This window comes from Typopeltis vanoorti, chromosome 17 (assembly GCF_054136105.1).
Source record: "Typopeltis vanoorti isolate ZY-2024b chromosome 17, IOZ_Tvanoo_1.0, whole genome shotgun sequence".
NCBI classification, from domain to species: Eukaryota; Metazoa; Arthropoda; class Arachnida; order Uropygi; family Thelyphonidae; genus Typopeltis; species Typopeltis vanoorti.
Window position 1 is genome coordinate 112,056,837 of NC_143565.1, and position 20,954 is coordinate 112,077,790.

At 35.4% G+C, this 20,954-nt stretch overlaps 1 protein-coding gene across 1 annotated transcript; it reads right to left on the reverse strand.

Moving 5' to 3' along the window:
* Window positions 1-7,192: 7,192 nt before the first annotated feature.
* On the reverse strand, window positions 7,193-11,501 carry LOC150097782 (transmembrane protein 205-like). Its single transcript, XM_090407508.1, has 4 exons — window positions 11,440-11,501; window positions 11,120-11,304; window positions 10,025-10,182; window positions 7,193-7,953 (listed from the first exon to the last, which is right to left on the reverse strand). Exons 1-4 carry the CDS (start codon window positions 11,496-11,498, stop codon window positions 7,660-7,662), a joined length of 696 nt encoding a protein of 231 aa, XP_090263634.1. The 5' UTR covers window positions 11,499-11,501; the 3' UTR covers window positions 7,193-7,659.
* Between the last annotated feature and the right edge of the window lie 9,453 nt (window positions 11,502-20,954).

The following is a 20,954-nucleotide window of genomic DNA, read 5'->3' on the forward strand; positions in this document are numbered from 1 at the left end:
CTGATTTTGTGCGTGATTTATTAGTATGGATGAGACTTGGATTCACCATTACCCACCAGAATCCAAACACCAGTCAAAACAGGGGTCAGAAGCCGGATGTTCAGCGCCAAAGAAGACAAAGTCAGACCCGGTTTGCAGAAGAAAAAAATCATCTTTCATCAGGAAAACGCACCTGCCCACAAAGGTGTTTTGACAATGGGAAAATTAAGGGATCTGCACTATGAATTGTTGGAACAACCACCCCTCTTCCCCGGATTTGGGTCCATCTGAATTCTATCTCTTCCCAAAACTAAAACTCTTCCTCGCTGGTCAGCTTTTTTCTTCGAATCAAGAAGTGATTGCAGCTGTGGAGTATTTTGCAGATCTTACTGAGAACCACTACAGAGATGGAATAATGGCGCTGGAGCATCGCGAGAATAAATGGATTAGTCTTAAGGGAGATTATGTTGAAATGTAAAAATAATTTTAAAATTATTAATTCGTTCTTTCATTGTTAGAGAACTAAGTCTAGAGAGAGAGAGACAGAGAGTACAGCATTGTCCAATATTTTTTTTAAAAAGTCTTGATATTGCCGGTTAAAAAATAAATAAATAAAACTACTGCGTATTAAACGTAAATTAGTTGCGCGTTATCTGATTAAATGGAGATGGCTTTGTTTGCCATAGTTTGATCCGCGTGGACTTTAGAGCATGACCGCTCGTACTAACCTATAAATGCATCCACTCCCAGAGCTCTTAAGACGAAAGTATGTCGTTGACTTCGACTCCGAACACATTTCGCGAAGTATGCAATTTGAAAATAGAAATGTGCTGCGAATAAGCCACACAATTGCACGCACTTCAAGTCGCTACGGCTGAAATTCAACGAATTGCATTTTACAAAATTGATTAACTTGCACATTAAGCTGGTTTAGTTTCGAACTCTCTTTTAAAAGTTATCAGCAATGTTGATTTAATCCTGCTGATTATGCATTCTCCGCTAGAGGTCACTGACTTGGCTCGGTCAAACACCAGTGCAAATAACAAAGGATTCGCTTTAGCCTAAACCGTTTGTGCTATGAATTCTCGCTTGAAGCGTTGTGGCATCGCCGCAAAAGAAACACTTGCTCAAACTTTGGTGCTCACAGCTGAATCCACTACGTTATAATAATAATGATGTAGATTTTCTTCCATCATATGTTTCTTCAACAAACATAGTTTGCCCTTCAAAAGCTTTTATGTCAGAAAACAGTTCGACTAGTAATTTACCTTGGCCCTACAGGTTCACATTAAATTCATTAAGGTACGTTTGTAATATCTACCGTAAACGCAAGAGACATAATCCAATTTTATCCGATAGTTGTGAGCAGTATTTTCATGATCCCTCATGAAAATATCCATTTCTTCGCGTAAATTAAATATTGATTTTAGCGCTGCGCCTCTGCTTAACCATCTAACAGCTGAGTAGTAGATAACGTCCTCTGATTCTATCAAGAATTGTTGAAATTGGCTGTGTATCAGGCCGTTGCGTCGAATGTACTTGACAGTAGTATCACGATGTCCATAACGCCTTTCATTGATAGAAATAGAATACCCCATTTTCAATAAAGAGGTACATGCCGTTCCATTCATCATTAAACCTTTGTCCTTCGTCTGCAATTTTACGTTTTCTTGAACCCATTTTTGAAATTATTTTTAACAAATATATATTCTCTGAAAATACTAGTTGATGTTATTGAGTTATATTAAAAGACGGACCAGGAACGCGACTGCAAAAGTGCGCCAAAATCTCGGTTGTCGTCCCCTTTGTTATCCCCACTCATGATCACTCACACGATTAATTCGAGCCAAGTTGCACGGCGATATCACGAAGTTATAGATATAAAATTATTTTTAATTTATTATTCATATTATAAAATGTATTATTTAAATAATTCAACATACGGGCCACATGCCATGTATGGTCAACCTATTATGGGCCGCCAAAAATTCACGTTTGGGCTGCATGCGGCCAGCGGGTGGCCGACCCCTGCCCTACGTTATAAAACAATGCGAGGAAGAGAAACATTCATGTCTTAGGTAGTCATAATCTACCTCGCAAAATTCTTAATGGAAGATGATCCGAACTTGCCGTGGCCATGACATGTTTCAAGGGAATTAACAGCGTCTAATGACGTTGAAAGTATTTTTATTTTATTCTGGTAACAGTTGAGAGCCATTACGCACAGACAAGACAAACAAACCAAACCAGAAGTTCATGGCTGGACTTACTACTCTGCATCCCCCCCCTCTCCCGACAGAACACATTCAGATTAATAATAATAATAATAATAAACTATTTGTAAACAATTTTTAAGTTCAAAATACTAGAGAATTAAATTGATGGTTTGGGTTATTAATTAATATCGTTACCATCTGTGCCTTGGATGTATTTATTGATTTCGCTTTATTTCGTCAAACTAAAAGTGGTGCCTTAAGCTCTGCATTTTTATTAATTATATCTGTTCATAATATATAACTCATAAATTTAAGGCTTGAAATTAGATGTTTTAATCATTATTCCTATTGAAACCTTTAAAAAATCGGTTTTTATGAATATTTTCAAGAATTGACAAGAACATTACAAGAGGTGTACATAGCGCTTCCTTAGCGCAAGTGGAAGATCGACTGTATGTTGCGCCCGTCGATTGGAAAAGGCCTAAGTTCGATTCTCGTCGTGAAAACAGGACTCTTTATATTGACATTTTCAATCGAAGGTGAGTTAGCCGTGGAAAGTCTGGTTTTAATGTATGTAAGAGATCATGTTAGCCAGCACATATTCGATTAGACCAAAATTCAATAAAATCAAGCCAAAACGAATGAATCAATGGGCAAAACGAGTTATGAAATGAATACTAATTATTGTAAATGACGTAATGATATTGCTACGATGAAAAGCAAGAAAAAAAAATACTGATAAAAACCGTGGGAAAGTTTTTTAATTTTTTTAAAGTTTTACTAGTTTTATAACAGCCACATTAAAAGAAAACTCGCATCTTCATTAAAAAAGACTGAGTCCCGCATCTCGCTTGTTATCATCACAGTTTCTCATGTCTAATTGAATTTTGCAAGATCTCAAGTCCCTTAATAATTTTTTGTCCTAAATTTTATTAAAGTCAGAGCTGAAACCTGTTCATAGTTTTCAATTCTATAAGTTTTGTTTTATTAAAAAAAATTGAAGAAAGAGGCTAAAAGACATCACTTTGGCGTAGTCAATCTACTCCATAAAACAATACGAAATATCCTTTGCTTATTTATAGGCAAATAAGAGGAAATTTAAAAGTTTCGAAACTGATCAGAGATATTGAAAGTAGAACATTTGGCAACGGTCTTTATTGCACTCCTTAAAATATGAATGGATTCTGTCCCGGATGTCAATAGGTTTATCTTTTTTACTCGTATTTGTAGTTTTGATTAAGGCTTCATTGCTCTGACGGATTAGAACCGATTGTTCTCAGAAATCACCGTGCGATGGCAACAGTTTACCTTGTTCTTAATACTGTTTGCAGGGGAGGCTCGTGCTTTGTGTTATATGCAGGGGCGGCTCGTGCATACGAACTGCAGCACCCCAAATTTTTCTCGATATATAAATATATTTATTAATTTATTTATCTTTGCTTGTAATATTTAATTTTATCATCAACAATCTTTTACAATTCTCTTATTTTGTATAAAAAATAATAAAAATCCATCTTGTAGCACTTAGGAGGGCGCTAGCAGCACTGTGTTTACCACAGTGTCATATTGCTACGCGCGCAAGCATATGCACGTCATGGTGAGATGCGAGCTATTGGCGTAATGCGGCACTGTCCGTCGCGCAGTTCCACTGTTGTTTATGTGCAGTTTGCGCCAGTAGTGGAGTAGACGATTTGCGAATACACACTACGCATCGCATACGACCTATGAATGAGCATCTGCAGTGATCGCTAATTCATAAGTAGTGTAGAAACAGAAGACACGACACAACATGAATCAAAACATGAATTTTTAGGAAAAGATTTTTGGAAAATTTTCTAGTGTTTTTTTCTTTTCTTTGGGGGGTACTCATGCCCCCCCCCACTGGGTGCGCCACTGGTAAATATTTGGACATTACAATTAAAGGATTTAATTGTAATGTCCAAATGTTTTTAATTTTACCATAATTTTGATATTTTATCCAAACACGTATACACTGTACTTACAGTGTGTATGTATATTTCGAAAGTTGCAACACCCCCACGATTTCAAGTCACGAACCACCACTGGTTATATGTTAATTCTCAATTGATGTGCTAACAGAAAAAGTGAAACCCTGTGGATTCTTTCTTCAATGTTTGCAAGTAACGCATTGACAGACCATTTACTCATGCAAGATACGATTTTCCGATATGGGATTAAGAAAAAGATATTCTACCTGGGGATAACCTTCTGAGGAAAACCAATAGTTTGAACAGGCTGTCCTGCGCTGTCAGATGTCATCTCCATCCAGGAGGTTAACTATTATGGACCTCTACCTGAGATCCATAATGCGAAGTAGGAAGATAAGATAGTAAGGCTCTGATCTCTTCGGCTTCACACGGGTTAGTATCCCCCTCTCAGTAGATATGTGTGTTAACGGAGCCAGTTTAGCTGTTTGCATAGACGAAAAACCCTCTGCCTCTATGTGAGAAGGGCTCACTCACCACTTGATTGAAAAGCCCTGATAAAAGATTTCTTCATCGTACATGGAATTCGAACCAGTGTTTTTCAACCCAAAGAGCGATTGAGGCTCTTTCAAACAGGGAAACCTTAAACAAAAAAAGCACTAATAAAAAGAGACCATGTGGATCCCTGGGTAGAATTCCTCATATTTTAAGTAGTGTATATGCAAAACGAAGGCTATGCAAGAGTTGCACATTAGGGGAGCACTAAATAATCAAAACCTCAAAGCATTTCTTCGTTATAATAGAAACCAAGGTGGAAATAACCTGCATATAGAAAGTAGTTTCTGCTGCTATAGTAATTACGAATAAATTCATCGTCTATGTTAATCGCAAATTCAGTAAGGAGATAACTATTGAATTAAGGAACCAAATGAAAATGATAAAATTGTTCGTTTAATAAGAGTATATTTGTACAGCAATTCATTACCACAAGTGAACCTGGAGACGTTTCGAGTACATCTTTCAAAATGCCTAAACAGATATTCAAGTTTATCGTTCTCCATCTATAGAAAACCAACAAACACAGGAAGATTTCTGCACGCTACTTCACATCACCACCCCAAGCAAAAAACAGGCCTAATAAAAACTTTAACGGATAAAGCATACAACATCCCCACTACAGAAGAAAAACGGAAGGAAGAATTACAATACTTAACACAGATCCTACAACTGAATGGTTTCAAAACTAAATTAATTAAGAAAATTCTCAATACAGCACCTACAAGAAACTTAAATAAACAAGACTTCAAGAACAGAGTCACCCTTCCTTATATCAAGAATGTAACAGATAAATTAGCCTCTACAAGTACAACATAAAAGTGACTTTCCTGTCGCTTGAAAAAATATCAAGATCTCCCCATCCCCCCAATGAAAAAACCAGGGATCTATAATATTCATTGTTCCTGTGGCATCTGTTATGTGGGCCAGACGGGGAGAAATCCGAATGAGCGAACATCAAAAGGACGTACAAAATAAGAGAGAACATAACTCGGGATTGGCATTTCACACAACCTCTACCGGTCATGATGTACTCTGGGATAGAACAAAGATGTCCTATATAGATAAGAATTGTTTCACAAGAACCTTCAAAGAGGCTGCAAATATGATTAAAATTCCTACTCAATGCAACAAAAACCAAGGTTTGATTTTAAATCAAGTTTGGTCGTCGTTTATTAAAAGTTTGCCAATTTCAGACCTCGGACAGAGTGAGCGTGAACCACAGAACGCGACAACAAATAGTATTGTCTCCAGCTAACACGCATTAACGGTTGTATAGATCTGTTAGTCGGTTTTTTAACGAACTGTTTTGATGTTCACAATACCAACAAATGAACTAATTTTTGTAATTTCTAGTAGTTTGTGCTTTAAACTTTTAGTTCTCTTTACCCCCCCCCCCCCGAAGATGTTAGTTTGACGACTATTATATTTGTCTTCTTTTTCGTACATAATGCTTATCTTCAAAGTTTTGCTTTCCTTCCTTATTATAATCCATAATCCCATCATTAGCATGGAATGGGTTCTTTAAAATTAACTTTGTTGTTACTTTTAATAGTGCAGACTTTATAGTCATGTAATTTTTTTATTAAAAAAAAATAATATTATCGTAACACTTGCTTGAAGTTAAGCGCCATCTTCCCTTAATCCTTTAACATTTATGATTTGCGTCATATTTGACCTTCATTAAAGAGAACGACGAAGCAGAACCAATAAACTAAACTGAGTTATGTATTGCTCTTCTCTCTCTTTGATGCGCATGCTCCGTGATATCAGTACAACACCGAATGGTTAGATCAAGGTCTACCCTGGTCCGCAAGAGCACACAACCGGATATATAATATAATAAAGGACGATAGATTTGGGAACCACGATACAGGTAGATGTTTACGCGTGTTCCTTTACATCATTCAAAATTGCGAGCGAATCCTTCGGTATTCAATTACTAACATTCATTTTTCGCCTCAACATACATTATAAAAGTGGACTGTGTGTCCACTGGTGCTACCAGTGGACACACAGTAATTAACAGTTGATTTGACCTTGATAAAGGATTACCACAGAGACCAAACTTCCAAAAATTACGTCAACGAGAAGTGTCTTTCAACAAACAGAACACTTCGCACTTTTATATTGGCCTCGACAACAAGATTAATGTGTTTTGGTGTTGAAATTGAAACAGTTGATTGTCGAAAAGTCCAAACTTGGACCTTCTGGAAAATTACCTTTTACAGATTCTAAACAAACAGTTGATAATGCTGTTTCTAAAGTAAATTTTTAACTTCTAGAAAAATATCCTAATTTAAAACTAACTTTTCAGTTTGTTTGAAAATAACCAAGTGAAATTCAGTTTCCAAGCTAATTTTCATTCAGTTTAGAAAGTGACATTTTTAAAATGCACTGTTAAGGACAATTAGTTTCCCATCTAGTAGTTTAGTGAAAAATTGACAAAAAATACCTGATATTCTTTATATAAATAAAAACAAAAAAAAGAAAGTCTAAAGATATTAAATAGGCTTTATTCAATAAACAAAATATTAAAGTGACATCACGTGTTATAAATAATTACATCCATGATAAAACATACTCAGACAATTGATGGTGATATACTATATACAATGATAAGACCAATATGGTCCAAAGAATGTACGAATCTTAGATGACATTATTATACATTACGAACACAGCATATCAAGAGCAAGAACTGACTGTGACACTTGGGGTGTTAAGTACATAAAAGCGTTCTGCTTTTGTGCAAAGAGTTTACTTTAAATAAATTAAACATGCGATGCGATGATTAAAATGCATTTACAGAGTCATGTTGTCGTCCAACTCTACCAGCTGCATGGGACTGTGCTACCCCGCACTCATGGACGACTCTATCTCCTGTTTCTTCTTGGAGTTTTTTAACTCCACTATTTAAAAAAATAAAATCCCGTTCTGATACAATTTGTAAGCAACAAATTTCACACTAAAACACTGGAAATTTTTGCTGCCAAGTGATACATATGGATCGCATTACAGGACATGGAAATAATGTTTGCTGCAGCACACAAGCCATGCATTTTGCGAAACTGTTTGTGAAGGTTCATGTAATGTGGACAGTAACGCAAACGTCCTGGTTCGTGTCGACCGACCTCTTGACCAACACCGGCTTCTTCTTCGATAGCATTTCTAGCTTCCATGGTGGCAAGCATGACCGGAACGAGGTAGATTCGAGTGATGAGCTCGGATAGGAAGCAAATAGCTAATGCCCATGTCTGGAAACGAAGAGATCGAAATTAGACATCATAATAACATCATTTATTAATAATACAATAAAAAGATAACAATGATCAATAATAAGCGACACAGTGAAAGAATTCCTGATTATTATTTATCGTTTAAGTAATTAAGTATTTTCTTAATGTTACTTTTTGTAAATAAATGACTTCTTTTTTCATTGTTTTTTTTTTCCAGATATATGCTACGCTTTGAATTGCCCTTTAATATAATCCTCGTTCACAAATCTCAAAACCAAATATTTAACTACCAAAACTTTCTTGAATCTTGCACCCATTTTGAGAAATGAGAACGTTAAAAGTTGCATTAAAGATTAATGCAATTTTAGTATAATTCCAACTAAAGAGATATTTAGTATAATTCCAACTAAAGAGATATATATATATACTTACGATGTTTAACATTTGAAACTACAATTTAATGTAATTCCTATTTAGGAAATATAAAATGGTATCTTTACTACATTCCAAGAAAGAAAAAAAATTTCAGAAAAATTAAGATTATTTTTTTTATTTTATTATCGTATATTACAGTTTATAAGATATTTTATTCATCATTTTTTAATATTTTAGAATTTCATCCGAATAAGGATGGATATTTGAGAGGTTGATAACTTTAAACAAATTATATTCGCAAAAGGTTGCTAAATTTACTAATATCGTAAGTTTTCCAGATCACTGTTATAAAAATAAAAATTGCAGTTTTTTATTTATAGCACCAAAGATTACTTTGCAGTTAAAAATATTTAATTACATGAATTTCGTAAACTATTCACACATTTACAAACCCTTTACAAGAGTTTAAGCGTTCTTCAATTTAATATCCTTCCCATTTCTTATTTTATGAGAAATAAATAGAATAAAATCTTATATATTAAGAGAAAACATTGAAACGTGATTATCGACGAATTTTCCAAGCTTTGTTCGATTTTTTTTTTTTTTAGTCAATGTCAATGTATGTGGAAAGTGTATCGAATTATACTGTAAACCTGTCTTTTTTGGCAGACCCTGAACAAGGTTCTTGACAGCAGATTAACTGGATCTAAACCTCGATGACAGATGGCGGTTAATCTCTTAGGCTAATATATTGACAGCTGCACACCTCTTCGGACTTACATTCCACGGTCCCCAGGTGCTCTTCTTCATGTAAAGCAGTCTGTTGCTAGGATACCAAAGTGGCCTACGTGCAAAACGCAACGTCAACCACGAGCTCTCACTGCTCATGACACCTAGCATGTGATACGTCAGCAAACACACCTACTAGTCACCCAATAGAAATATTTTCCGCTGAGCCACGCGCTCAGTAAGGCGGCACGATATCTACACCGAAACCAAACCTTTTCTACAAAGAAATACTTCGGGAAAAAATAAAGAAATAAAGTTTCAACATTCTAGTAATTTATAGCCGAGTTGCCTGAGATAAATCGAACATCGAACAAAAATTTTGTAAGACAAGTATCGAAGCAGCATATTCTCTCATTTATAACCGTCAATAATACGTTTCGCACATATTTTAAGAAAACTAACACTTGTCTTAAAATTACTTATAATAAATATTATTAATTATAAAAAGGTGTAAGAAGAAAATATATTTTTAAAAGCATTTACAGAGATAAAATCCAATTTAATTATAATATTAATAGTTATAAAAAGATATACAAAAGAAAAATATAAATATTTTTGTATAATAAGTTGAACTTTTTTAATCACACACGCATATATTTTTTTTTTCATTTCTAAATTTTCCACATTCGAGATTTCATTTTGTTCATATTTACTGTACATTTTAAAATGAACTGTTTTGCTCCATTATAAACTATTCGATAATGAATATGCACTAAACACAGAACTTCTTCCGAAATAATCTATGAACCTGAAAAATAACTTTAAAAAAAAAAAAAGAAAGAAAGAAAGAAAAAAGCAAGAGGAAACAGGGAAAGAAACACCTGTGAGAATAGATTACGGTAAAAATAAACAATCAACTGATATCTGAAATATCTAATCTAACAGAATTTCAGATATCATTGAAATTCTGTTAGATATTTCTCACCTGTAATCTAAGTTCAATTTCTTGACGAGGATGGTGGAGTATAAACACCAGGAGAGTGATGAATCCCAGAATAGAATTCAGAAAGAAATATTTCGGGAACAGTTGTTTTTGAATTTGACCAAATACTTGGCGAGGTAACTTGAAGAAGAGAACAATTCCTAAAACAAACAAAAGAAAAAAAGAAAAGAAAAGAAAATTAATGAAAATATAATGAATTCAGGGATATACATATATATCCAAGATTTATTTGGGTGTCAGTAATTAGCATTCAGAATATTTTAAGGGAAATGGAAAAAGTAATGCCAGAGTTTTTTATTATTTTTTTTAATCTATAATATAAATGTTTATATCAATCATTGGCATTTAAAATCTGGAATCAACTAATGAAAGAATTTGGCAACAAAATGCCATTCTGTCATATCCAAAGCTGATCCATGCAACAATTGCAGTCAAAAATTAAATAGAACCTTAATAGAAATGGGGATGGTAAATCCCTTTATGTTTTTATAGCAGGGTACGAAACTCAGATCGAAATCATTGATTTCGATCCGAGTTTCGTACCCGGCTATAAAAATATAAAGGGATTTACTATCCCCATTTCTATTAACATGTTCGCCGGTAAAATAGCCTTTCGGCCTATTAAATAAATAGAACCTAATTGTAATTAAATTGCCATTTACGTGATAACAATATCAAAACCGTTATATTCTCGTGTTATATTCTCTAAGTTAGCAGCTAATATTTCTCATTTTTTACACTTTAGTTTATCTTTTATTAGTAAGCTTTATAAAATGAAATTTGGTTAACTTTACATAACCAGAATACACTAAATTTGCATTACTAAAATATATTTATTTAATAATTATAAAATTTAAGAAAAAAAATAATAATAAGAAGAAAATAAGGTTTCCTCTCGTGCATAGGTCTTGGTTAGTGAGAGTTTGTTTTTTAATCAATATACGTCATAAGAGTTAGCAGTTACAACTACATAAAAAAAAAAAAAAAATAATGTAGTTCCATGAAATACTTCATAAGATTCAGAACTTGGTGGGGGGGGGATTAAATGGAAAATGTGAGATATTTTAACAGGCTTACCTGATATAAATGTCATCCAAATTTGAGTACCAAAATGCGTTGCAAAAGTGCTAACGTACAGGAGACTACTGAATGTAGAGGGTTCCCAAGGAGCGCGAGGTTTTTTAGGAAACATAATAAAGCCCAAGTAGGTAACTAAAAGAAGAGTAAATAAATGCGCTGGCTGGGAGAATCGCAAAAGAATGCTGTAAAGGAAAAATAAATATTTAATTATTACAAAGGTGTACATTGATTGTCTATAATTTTTCAAATTTAGTAATTGAAATTGCTGGCGTTAATTAACAATTTAAGTAAGCAAAAGAAAAAAGACTCGTACTTACGATAATTTCAACCTCTTTGGCATGTTTATAGGATGTGCTGGCTTATTCCACATCATCATATTGTAAAGAGAAAAGAACAAACTTATCAGTTTATGAATTTCTAAGGGATCGACAAACGCCCCTGCTATATATACATCGCAGTCTTGTTGATAGCTGCCTGTACATTCATACCGTACTCCTGTTACATCATCCTGGTACGTCACATACTGGGGAGGTGCGGTCTCACGTGATGTGTGTGCGCGCGCTGGTATCGATAATTCGAATACAAAAGAAATATTGCTCTGGGCTAAACGCGTGGCCAGGCGTAATCCAATCCTGGTTACGTGAGCAAAGGCTCGTTTCATCCTCAACCTCCAGACACTCTTGTGACGTCACTACAGAAACCTGAGCTTGTTTGAAAATCAGCAATTTGGCAGTCAGCATTCGTGAGAAGTTTGTCTGGGATGGAAAATAAAGTGATTGGAAGAGCGTGTGTGTGTGCGGAAAACTAAAGAAGAGGGAGGGGCGATTTTTCTTGATGGAGTTGAACAATCAGTCCTTTTCATCTTCTCCTTTTATTTATTTAACTTTTTTTACTTATTTTTTTATTTCACTTCAGCGGAGGTCGTGTATGAAATGGCCTTGATTTAGCGAAAAAATCACAAACTACGTGATCATTTTAATTAAAAAAATACGTTTCTCTCTGTTAATTAACACGCCGGGAATTTAAAGTCTTTATAAATAACGTGCATATTTGTATCCCCACGGCATTTAGGGATACAAATCTATGGCTCCGCTCATTAATAAAAGTATTAGTTTTAAACCATTCAGTTGCTTTGCATTGGTGTCGGAATACTTTCGGAGGGAAGAAAGAGAAAGTTAACTTTAATTTACGAAATAGCACCTCCAAGAGTTATTTACAAACACTGCATCGAGTTGGAGGTTGGTGATTTCTTATTTCTTTATTTTTTGTGATTTTCGTGTTTTGAGAATTAATAACTGGTGATATTTAACATCTGACGATAAAAAAAATGGTGGATATGACAAACATACAAAGATGTCATTGAAATATTTTTATTATTTTTAAGAGTTCTGCGAAGCCTAATACTGTGTAGTGGAATACCACGAAATGTTAAATACAAGGCCTAGGAATGTCACACTATCAAGGTCAAATTTAAGCATAAATGCATTGATCATCACGTAGCGCCCAGAACTTCGATCGATGGGCAAAGTATTTGCCCATCGATCGAAGTGCCACGCGCGTTTCATAACTCAATTCCAAAATGAAATTTCGATTAGCTATATCTGGTTTCAATGTGTATGTGGTTGCTCTGATAATGTAGAAAATACGAACATAATAATAATAATGTTTATATTTTTTTATTGCTTTTCTTTTGTTTAATTTTACATAGTTTAGAAATCTTTTTCTAGAAACCAACGATGGAACTTTTTCAAGCCCCTTCAGGTCTCCAATAAGCATGGGGAGGGGAGTCTCATCTCAGGCAATAAAGTACATCTCTCATCTAAAGCAATTAACAACTTTCAAATAAAGGCGGAAGGATTTTTGTTAGTGGAAACTTTTTTTTTTCCTTAAAATAGTCAAACCGGTCTGTGATTTGTAATAACGAAAAAAGCCGTTATTCATAAACTGGAAATAGCCATTTCCAGTTTATGCTTTCGTAAAGAGCAAAGCGGTTCATGAAATGCCCAGATTTTAGTTTGGGAAATTACTATTATGCTAGCAAATGCAACACGAAGCAGTTTCCTAGTAAAATGGACACGCCCACGACAATACCTTCAGCGAAATATCTGCCTTACTAATGAAAACTGGGTATACCTAATGAAATATACTCAGATCGTAAAACCAAGGAATTCCAAGTAACTAACGGAATGCGGATTGCAAAAGGATCGTTCACCTGTGATGTACAGTTCAGATTGCAAGGTAAAGAAATCCCTCTAGTTTTTGGAGGGAATTATACTCGAAGTCTAATTCTTTCAAGATTACCATCGTACACCGATTCTCTATGTACTGTACCGGTATTCTTTAATGTTTTACTCTGCTCTCCTGAAGACGTATCAAAACATGCTTAACATTATTTTCACATACTGTACATGTAAATTTGCAATTTTTATATACACCCTCTGTCCAAAAAGAAACCGATCTTTTCGAAAATAGAAGAAACTAGTGGCGCCGCCTGTTGTATCTTTTTGTTGTCGAAAGCGGCAACCTTCATTAGTGTTGTGTCAACTGTTTATGACATTTATTTCATTAGAAGCCGAGTTCTAGTGCCAAGAGTGACAGTGTGTTTTGACGAACGGTCGGAAAATGAGTTTCAAACAGAGAGCTGCGATTGACTTTTGTGTTAAACTTGGTGAACGTTTTATCGAAACGTATCAAATGCTTCAAAAAGCATACGGTGATGAATGCTTGTCCCATACTCAAGTCTACGAGTGGGTTAAGCGATTTCAAAGTGGTCGTGAGATGCTTGACGACGACGAAAAGCCGGGCCGTCCAAACACTGGACTGAACGAAATTAACATCCAAAACGTGCGTGATTTCATCAAAGAAAACCCGAAATCGTCCTTGAGGTTGATTGAAGGTGAATCGGGGATTCCAAAATCAACTGTACCCAACATTTTCATTTAGAGTTTGGGACTTCGTAAATTGAATTCGCGATTTGTTCTCCACAAGTTGACCGACGACTAAAAAATGTAACTTTCGAATTGAACACTGCAAGACCTCATTAAAACCGCTGTAAGGACTCAAGCTTCCTTGTAACGATCGTTACTGGTGATGAAACGTGGTGTTTTGAGTATGAGTCCGAAACAGAGTGCTGAGTGGAGACCACCAGAAGAGGGGCATGCGGAAAAAAGTCGCTTGGAGAAGTAAAAGTAAAGAGAATGCTGATTTCTTCCTACGATTCCAAGGGCATTACCCACAAAGAATTTGTTCCGCCTGGCCAACCGGTCAATGGTGAGTTTTATCTCGAAGTTTTGAAGCGATTGATAGCGGGAATTCGTCCCTTACGGCATGAATATCGTGACGACCGACTGTTCGTCAAAACACACTGTCACTCTTGGCACTATAACTCGGCTTCTAATGAAAAAATGTCATAAACAGTTGACACAACACTAATGAAGGTTGCTGCTTTCGACAACAAAAAGATACAACAGGTGGCGCCACTAGTTTCTTCTATTTTTGAAAAGTTCGGTTTCTTTTTTGGACAGAGGGTGTATAAAAATCCTTTCTTTTCAACATCATCTTAATATAGGGAAGAGAAAAATCTCGTAGTGTGATGTCATAATGTCCACTGAACGCAGGTTGGATCACGCTAGTGGAATTCTGTTCAGCTAAAACTATTTTGCGGAATTTGAGCTAAGTGTGCGGGACAATTGTCATGATGAAGTTATCATTCTCTTAATGTCCGCATATGCGACTTATATCGAGCGAATTCCATCGTGGAGTTCACCTAGCTAACTGTGCCCTGATTCCGCACTTTTGTGCGCTGTGATACGTATAGGAATTTCACTGATTTAGACCAGTGGCGTTAGCTCTTCTTCAGAAGAGTGGAACAAATGGAAAACTCCATTGCCTCATCACAAAATGATTTATCTAGGAACACTCATGTTTTATTTGTTTCTTTCTGTCATGTTCTGTTTTTCGCTTGACCTACGAGGCGCAATTGAGGTTTTCAAAACCAAACCCGACGTAACAGAGTGTGTATTGTTGTGTTCTGCTGGGAGGTTTGCAGTTTTGCGGGGATGAAAAACCGGAGTTTCTGGGAGAAAAAAAAAATCCAACCAACATATGAGACAGGCTAATTCACTTTCACTTGTAAAGCCCTGATAAAGCTTCTTCGCATCCCAGAAGGGATTGGAACCCAGATCTTTTCAGCCAAAGGACATTGTCGAACAAGACTGACCTGCGTAAACGATCGAAAGAAGAATTCTTTTTCTTTCTTTCCCCCTCCCCTCCCCTCCCTTTTTTTTTTTTTGGTAAACACTAGCATTTGAATAGCAATCCTCTTTCCTAAAAAATATTGTACGTATAAAAATATTTTTCAGGAAAGCAACAAGCAGAAAAAAGTGACACACAGCGATATTTTGAAAATTCTAAGGAAAGCAGTAAATTTTTGACTAATTGCAATAATTATTGAAAAGTTGGGGTCAGTAGTGGGGGCAAAACGATTACCACAGTTTAAAACTATCAAAATAAAATAATAACAACAAAAAATTAGGTTCTAAGCACTTAACGTATATTCTGATGATCGGTCGACTTCCTGTTACCATGGCGACCGCATAAGCACATAACATAAATTTCATTATAACGGATGGTGTGCTCCCACCGATCATTACGCGTGCAATCACGTTTCTCTCTAACTATCCACTTTTATTCCAGTCCCATCCACACAAGAGTATACAGAGATAAACAAAGTGTCAAATAACTACACGCATGCAGTCTCATTAGCCCGTGCGGTCACCACGAGCGAGATGTAAGCAAAGAGAGAACAAAGTAATACCGACCCACTTGGGCGAAGGTTAATTAACCTTGTACACAAACACCGCTAGACAACAAGGGATCTGTATAGGGTGTAACACGTCAGGTCGTCCTCTTAAGGCCACTTGTAGTCAGTGGAGTGGTTTAGTTGTAAAAAAAATTACTGCGGATTGAGATGTCATTGTACGCAGATCATCCCATGCTGCCTTCCTCGGTAGACTGTTTGCTGGCAAGCGATACGCTCACGAGTAACTCAATCTGACCCAGATCGCGTTACTGCTTTCCAGCTGGCATTTGAACTTGCACGTTAAATGAAGTTGGGACACAGTATTGAGGGCAAAAGGATTGCCTAATACACCTGTGAATTATCGATGTATTATTTTATTTGGTCTTGAAATCGACGTGATACAAGAACCTGAAAATTGCAAAAATTTGATCAAATAAAAATTGTACAAGAAGGCCAACAAAATTCCTTCCGCCACATACGGAATTTGAGTCTAGTTTTTTTTTTCTTTCTTTCAAGGAAAGTTGTTTTATGAAGTGACTTTTTCGGAAAAATTTCAGATACTGAGGCGTTAATCAGAATGATGAGTTGATATAAGTGTGCTAAGAGAAGTGGGCATAGCCTGTCATCAGTGTGGATTGTTTCGTATGTAAGTTGTAAGGCAATCATTAACGAAGAAAGTTGTCGCTTAGGGCGTTCTCCTAATCAGACATATTAATAATGTCAAATTTTTATTTTTTTATTTTATTTTATAAATTGATGTTTGGCGTGTTTATATGCAGATCTGGTTGGTCGAGTTAAAGATTGGAAAATGGACGTCTCCAATCAGAAGACCTGTTAGATTTCGTTGCGGACATGGATGTGTGGGAATGTCTTTCTGCGCTCAGAATCACACCACCACTCTGCTTTCTAGAGGCCTGAGGTTGCACGAAAAAGTACAATATTTGGTGTTTAGAGCAGAGTTCCAGATTATGTAACCCTTAACCAATCACAATACACAATAGATTACAATAGTTCAAGATATGAGTGAGATTGAAGACTAAAGATAATCCGATAAAAGAATATCAGATTTTCATTGTCAATGCTTACATTTTAGAAGTACTTTAAATAGCGAATAAATAAATTCTGATGTGAATAAAGAACTCCTTGGAGGAAGATTCATTCTAAATCCTCTTTGTTTAGAGTATATTTCGGTTTTTACAGATTCATTCTAGATTATTTTTTATCATAATTTGCATTCACATTTAAAATATGCGTAGAAATCAAAATCACAGCGAGTATAATAAAAAACCGCGCTACCAAATACCCCTTCTAAGATGCTCATGAACAAACCCCTCTCTTATTTAACACATAGCAACAGTGAGATCATTACTGCAGATATAGTTTGTGACGTTATGGCTCGAAATACTCGTGTAACTTAAGGTAAAATGTCAAGTTGCCGCTCCTTTTGAAGACGCAACAAGATAACCTTCACAGAAATCATCGTTCGGCGATCTTACGTTTCTTGTGAACGGTAGTTAGAAGGATAAAATATCATGGTAGGTTAGGTCAATCATGGTCGCTAGAAAATCTTGGATATGTAAGGGGGTCACCTTTTTTTTATTCACTTTGAAGAACTATCGTTCCTAAAACGATAAAAACGCATCGTTTATGTATCTTTCCCAAAATAATAGAAAGATATATTTTATACCAAAGATAATATGAAATTATGACATCGATTTTTTTGTATTCCAGAAATGGTTTTACTGAAATATGTTATTAAAAAAAAGGCATGAATGTTTTTTATAACACTCTCTTGTTTCTATTGATTCGTGCATTTTTTAAAAATTTTATTTTAGTAGTTATTCCTCTCAGGAGTAGCTCGATGGATGTGGCGTTTGCACGCCACGGTGCTTGACCACACGAAGGAAGACTTCTTGGTTTCGAATATAGTCGACGAGTAGAGGAAATTTTTCTAAGCCATTTTTCGACCAGTTCCCGAGTTAGTCGATCTCTAGCACGGCAAGCCTGTTTTTTCTCCCGGAAACTCAAGAAAATCGACCGTAGAACCCACACTATTTCAGACATTAAATATATTGTGTTAGGGTTAGGGACCACAAGATGACGACACTTGTTGAGCCGTCTCTCTTCATTGCGTGCCGCTTAATTAGTGATATACTTGGGCCAGCTATCTCTGATTGGTACCAGTGGAGATTGAACTAGTCTCCAAAAGTTAGATAGGGCTAAAAACGGCCTCGCCTACTCCCTATATATCGGAATAAAAGGCGTTAGCTGATTTTTTTTTTTTTTAGTTATTCCTCTGAAAACAATCAAAACTCTTGTAATAGAGTATATTTTAAGAACGGTCTTTACTTTAAAATAATACAAATTTGTTCATTTAATGACAAGTTGATTCGGACTGCTCAAAGAATAATACAAGCTCTTCAACTGATTTTAAATTAAAATGAAACTGATTGCAATTGATCAGAAAAACTCAGACTGAAACAAGCAGATGTGTGAAAAACCAGTCTCATGAAAACGGAGTACTTAGTTTCAAATAAAGTGAGTAGATTCTTTCTCCATCAGCACATGTAATGTTTTTTCTTTTTTATTAAATAAAGAAAGTTTCAGTAGTTATTTTGTTGTATAGAGACAAATGCACAACAATCTGATATATATTATTCACCCGTCTACCAGAATACTAGATAATCATGACTGCACATTCAAAACATCGTTGATGGATTCCACGCTAGTCACCCCTCTTATAACATAGCAGATGCTAATTAATCTCAACGCATTTCTTATCACAGGTTGAATTTCTCCTGAAAATACATTCACTCATCAGCTCTTAATTTTATGTTCTTTAGAGCCACTAATCTATTTTCTTTAAAAAAAAAAAAAAATCTGATTTCCGCTCACGACAGGGAAAGTTATGATCAATAGCGGCTCGTGGCTTGAAATCATGGGGATGCTGCAACTTTCGAAATATCCATACACACTGTAAGTACAGTGTATACGTGTTTAGATAAAATATCAAAATTATGGGAAAAATTTAAAAAAAAAATAAACATGCAAAATATTGTTTATTATCGATAAAATGATACAGTTTGGTATAATTCCAAATTACTTAAAAATAAAATATATTCTTCTTGTTTTGTTTCATGAAAAACTATTATTTATTGTCGATAAAATTATACAGTTTAGTATAATTCAAAATTATTTAAAAATAAAATCCATTATCATAATTTCAATAATGTTCTAAAATAAAAACAATAACAAATGTTGTCTTTAATTGTAATGTCCAAATATTTAAAGAGACGGAGTAAACACGATAAGCACTACGAACACTCGACTACTGGCGCAAACTGCATATAAACAACAGTGGAACTGCGAGACGGACAGTGCCGCATTACGCTAATAGTTCGCATCTCACTATGACGTGCATATGCTAGAAAACACAGTGCTGCTAGCGCCCTCCTAAGTGTTACAAGATGGATTTTTATTATTTTTGGAACAAAATAAGAGAATTGTATAGGATTGTTGATGATAAAATTAAATATTACAAGCAAATATAAACAAATTAATAAATATATTTATATATCGAGAAAAATTGGGGGTGCTGCAGTTCCGCAGTACCTATGCACGAGCCGCCCCTGGTTATGCTACATTAATAACTCTGATGGCCTCAGAACTACATGATCCAGAGCGCTTCCTTCAAAGGACAAAGATAGAAGTTTTTTTTGTCCAGCTCATATCAAGTCACCCGAGTAGATTATATTTTAATTTCCTTGCTTAAAGTATTGTATGATACTTTGACCAAGTATGTTGCAATACTTTAAGTGGCATCTACTGTATATAAGCTTTAGCTCGTACAGTTTTCGGAGAGCCACAAAAAATTTCGCTGGTTAGATTGTCTTTAGATCATCGGTTGCAGATCATGGGAGGAACACGTTGAATGCGTTTCAGAAGACGATCCAACTTCTTTATAAAATTCTGTGCATGTATACAAACACACACACACACACTGCTTGAACTTGGAAAAAGTCAACGGACACTCCCATGGGCAAGGTGCATCGTGCCATGTAACGAGTCACGTGTTTGCATAAATTGGTCGCATATGATGTTCCTAAGTCCTTGCAACTGTGTCCGGGTGAAAAGGTTGCGAGAAAGGAATTGATAGTGTTTAAACAGGCGTTGTGATAGTATTCCATGTTGCAAGCCTGTCTCCTTGGCAAATGTTGACAAATTGGACCATTCCAGGTCAACAATTAATGATACCAATACTGAGATGGAAGCGCAGTGGACGATTCACCACACTCACCGAACGTTGATATCGATCGCATAAATTCTGGCGAAAAACCTCTGAGCCACTGTAGAATATTTCACTGAAAGGCAAACTACGTTTCTAATTTGTAACCACCTTCTTCATGAGGGGTTAAATAAGTAATAATCAATCAAAGCCGTAGGAATAGGAGTTCCTAATCTTCTATCCAAAATACCCAACAAATTTTACTTCTCAGTGTCTTAAGCAACTGGAGGATGCTCTCAAATGAAATCTATTCTCCAAGAATAGAAAGCAATCCCTACAATAGAATTGGAACAGAATAAATATTCATTCAAGTAGCTTCTATAACACTGGATGGAAAAAAATCCATCGGAGGTGCAGCTATTATACATTTACAACTGCACCCCTTAACAAATTGTCTGTTTTACTGCCACACTTCTTAGCGTGTAAGCAAATTGAGATGGAGAATCATCTATCACTTACACAGATATGTTAAGCAATACATTTTTGGACCTAGCATGCCGAAAGATTGTCTTAAACAGCATCATTTTACTTGGAATCCAGGAGGTTATTAAATCGATAGTATTGCAGAAGAATAGAAGAATTGAGGAAACAAAAGAAACCTTTTGTCATTGTATATATTTAATATAAGCAATGAAAAGTGTCATTCCACTTATCATAATCTTTAGATATTTCTCACAGGATTTTATAAGCCTAACCGATTTGTTTCTAACTTAGTCAAGTTGTTTTATAAGACCGATAGGATTCAC

Coding starts and splice junctions, on each gene's coding strand:
- LOC150097782 (XM_090407508.1), bottom strand. CDS start 11,498: ATGATGATGTGGAATAAGCCAGCACATCCTATAAACATGCCAAAGAGG. Junction 11,305..11,439: donor CCAAAGAGGTTGAAATTATC/GTAAGTACGAGT, acceptor TTTCCTTTACAG/CATTCTTTTGCGATTCTCCC. Junction 7,954..10,024: donor AAATTGAACTTAGATTACAG/GTGAGAAATATC, acceptor CTTCGTTTCCAG/ACATGGGCATTAGCTATTTG.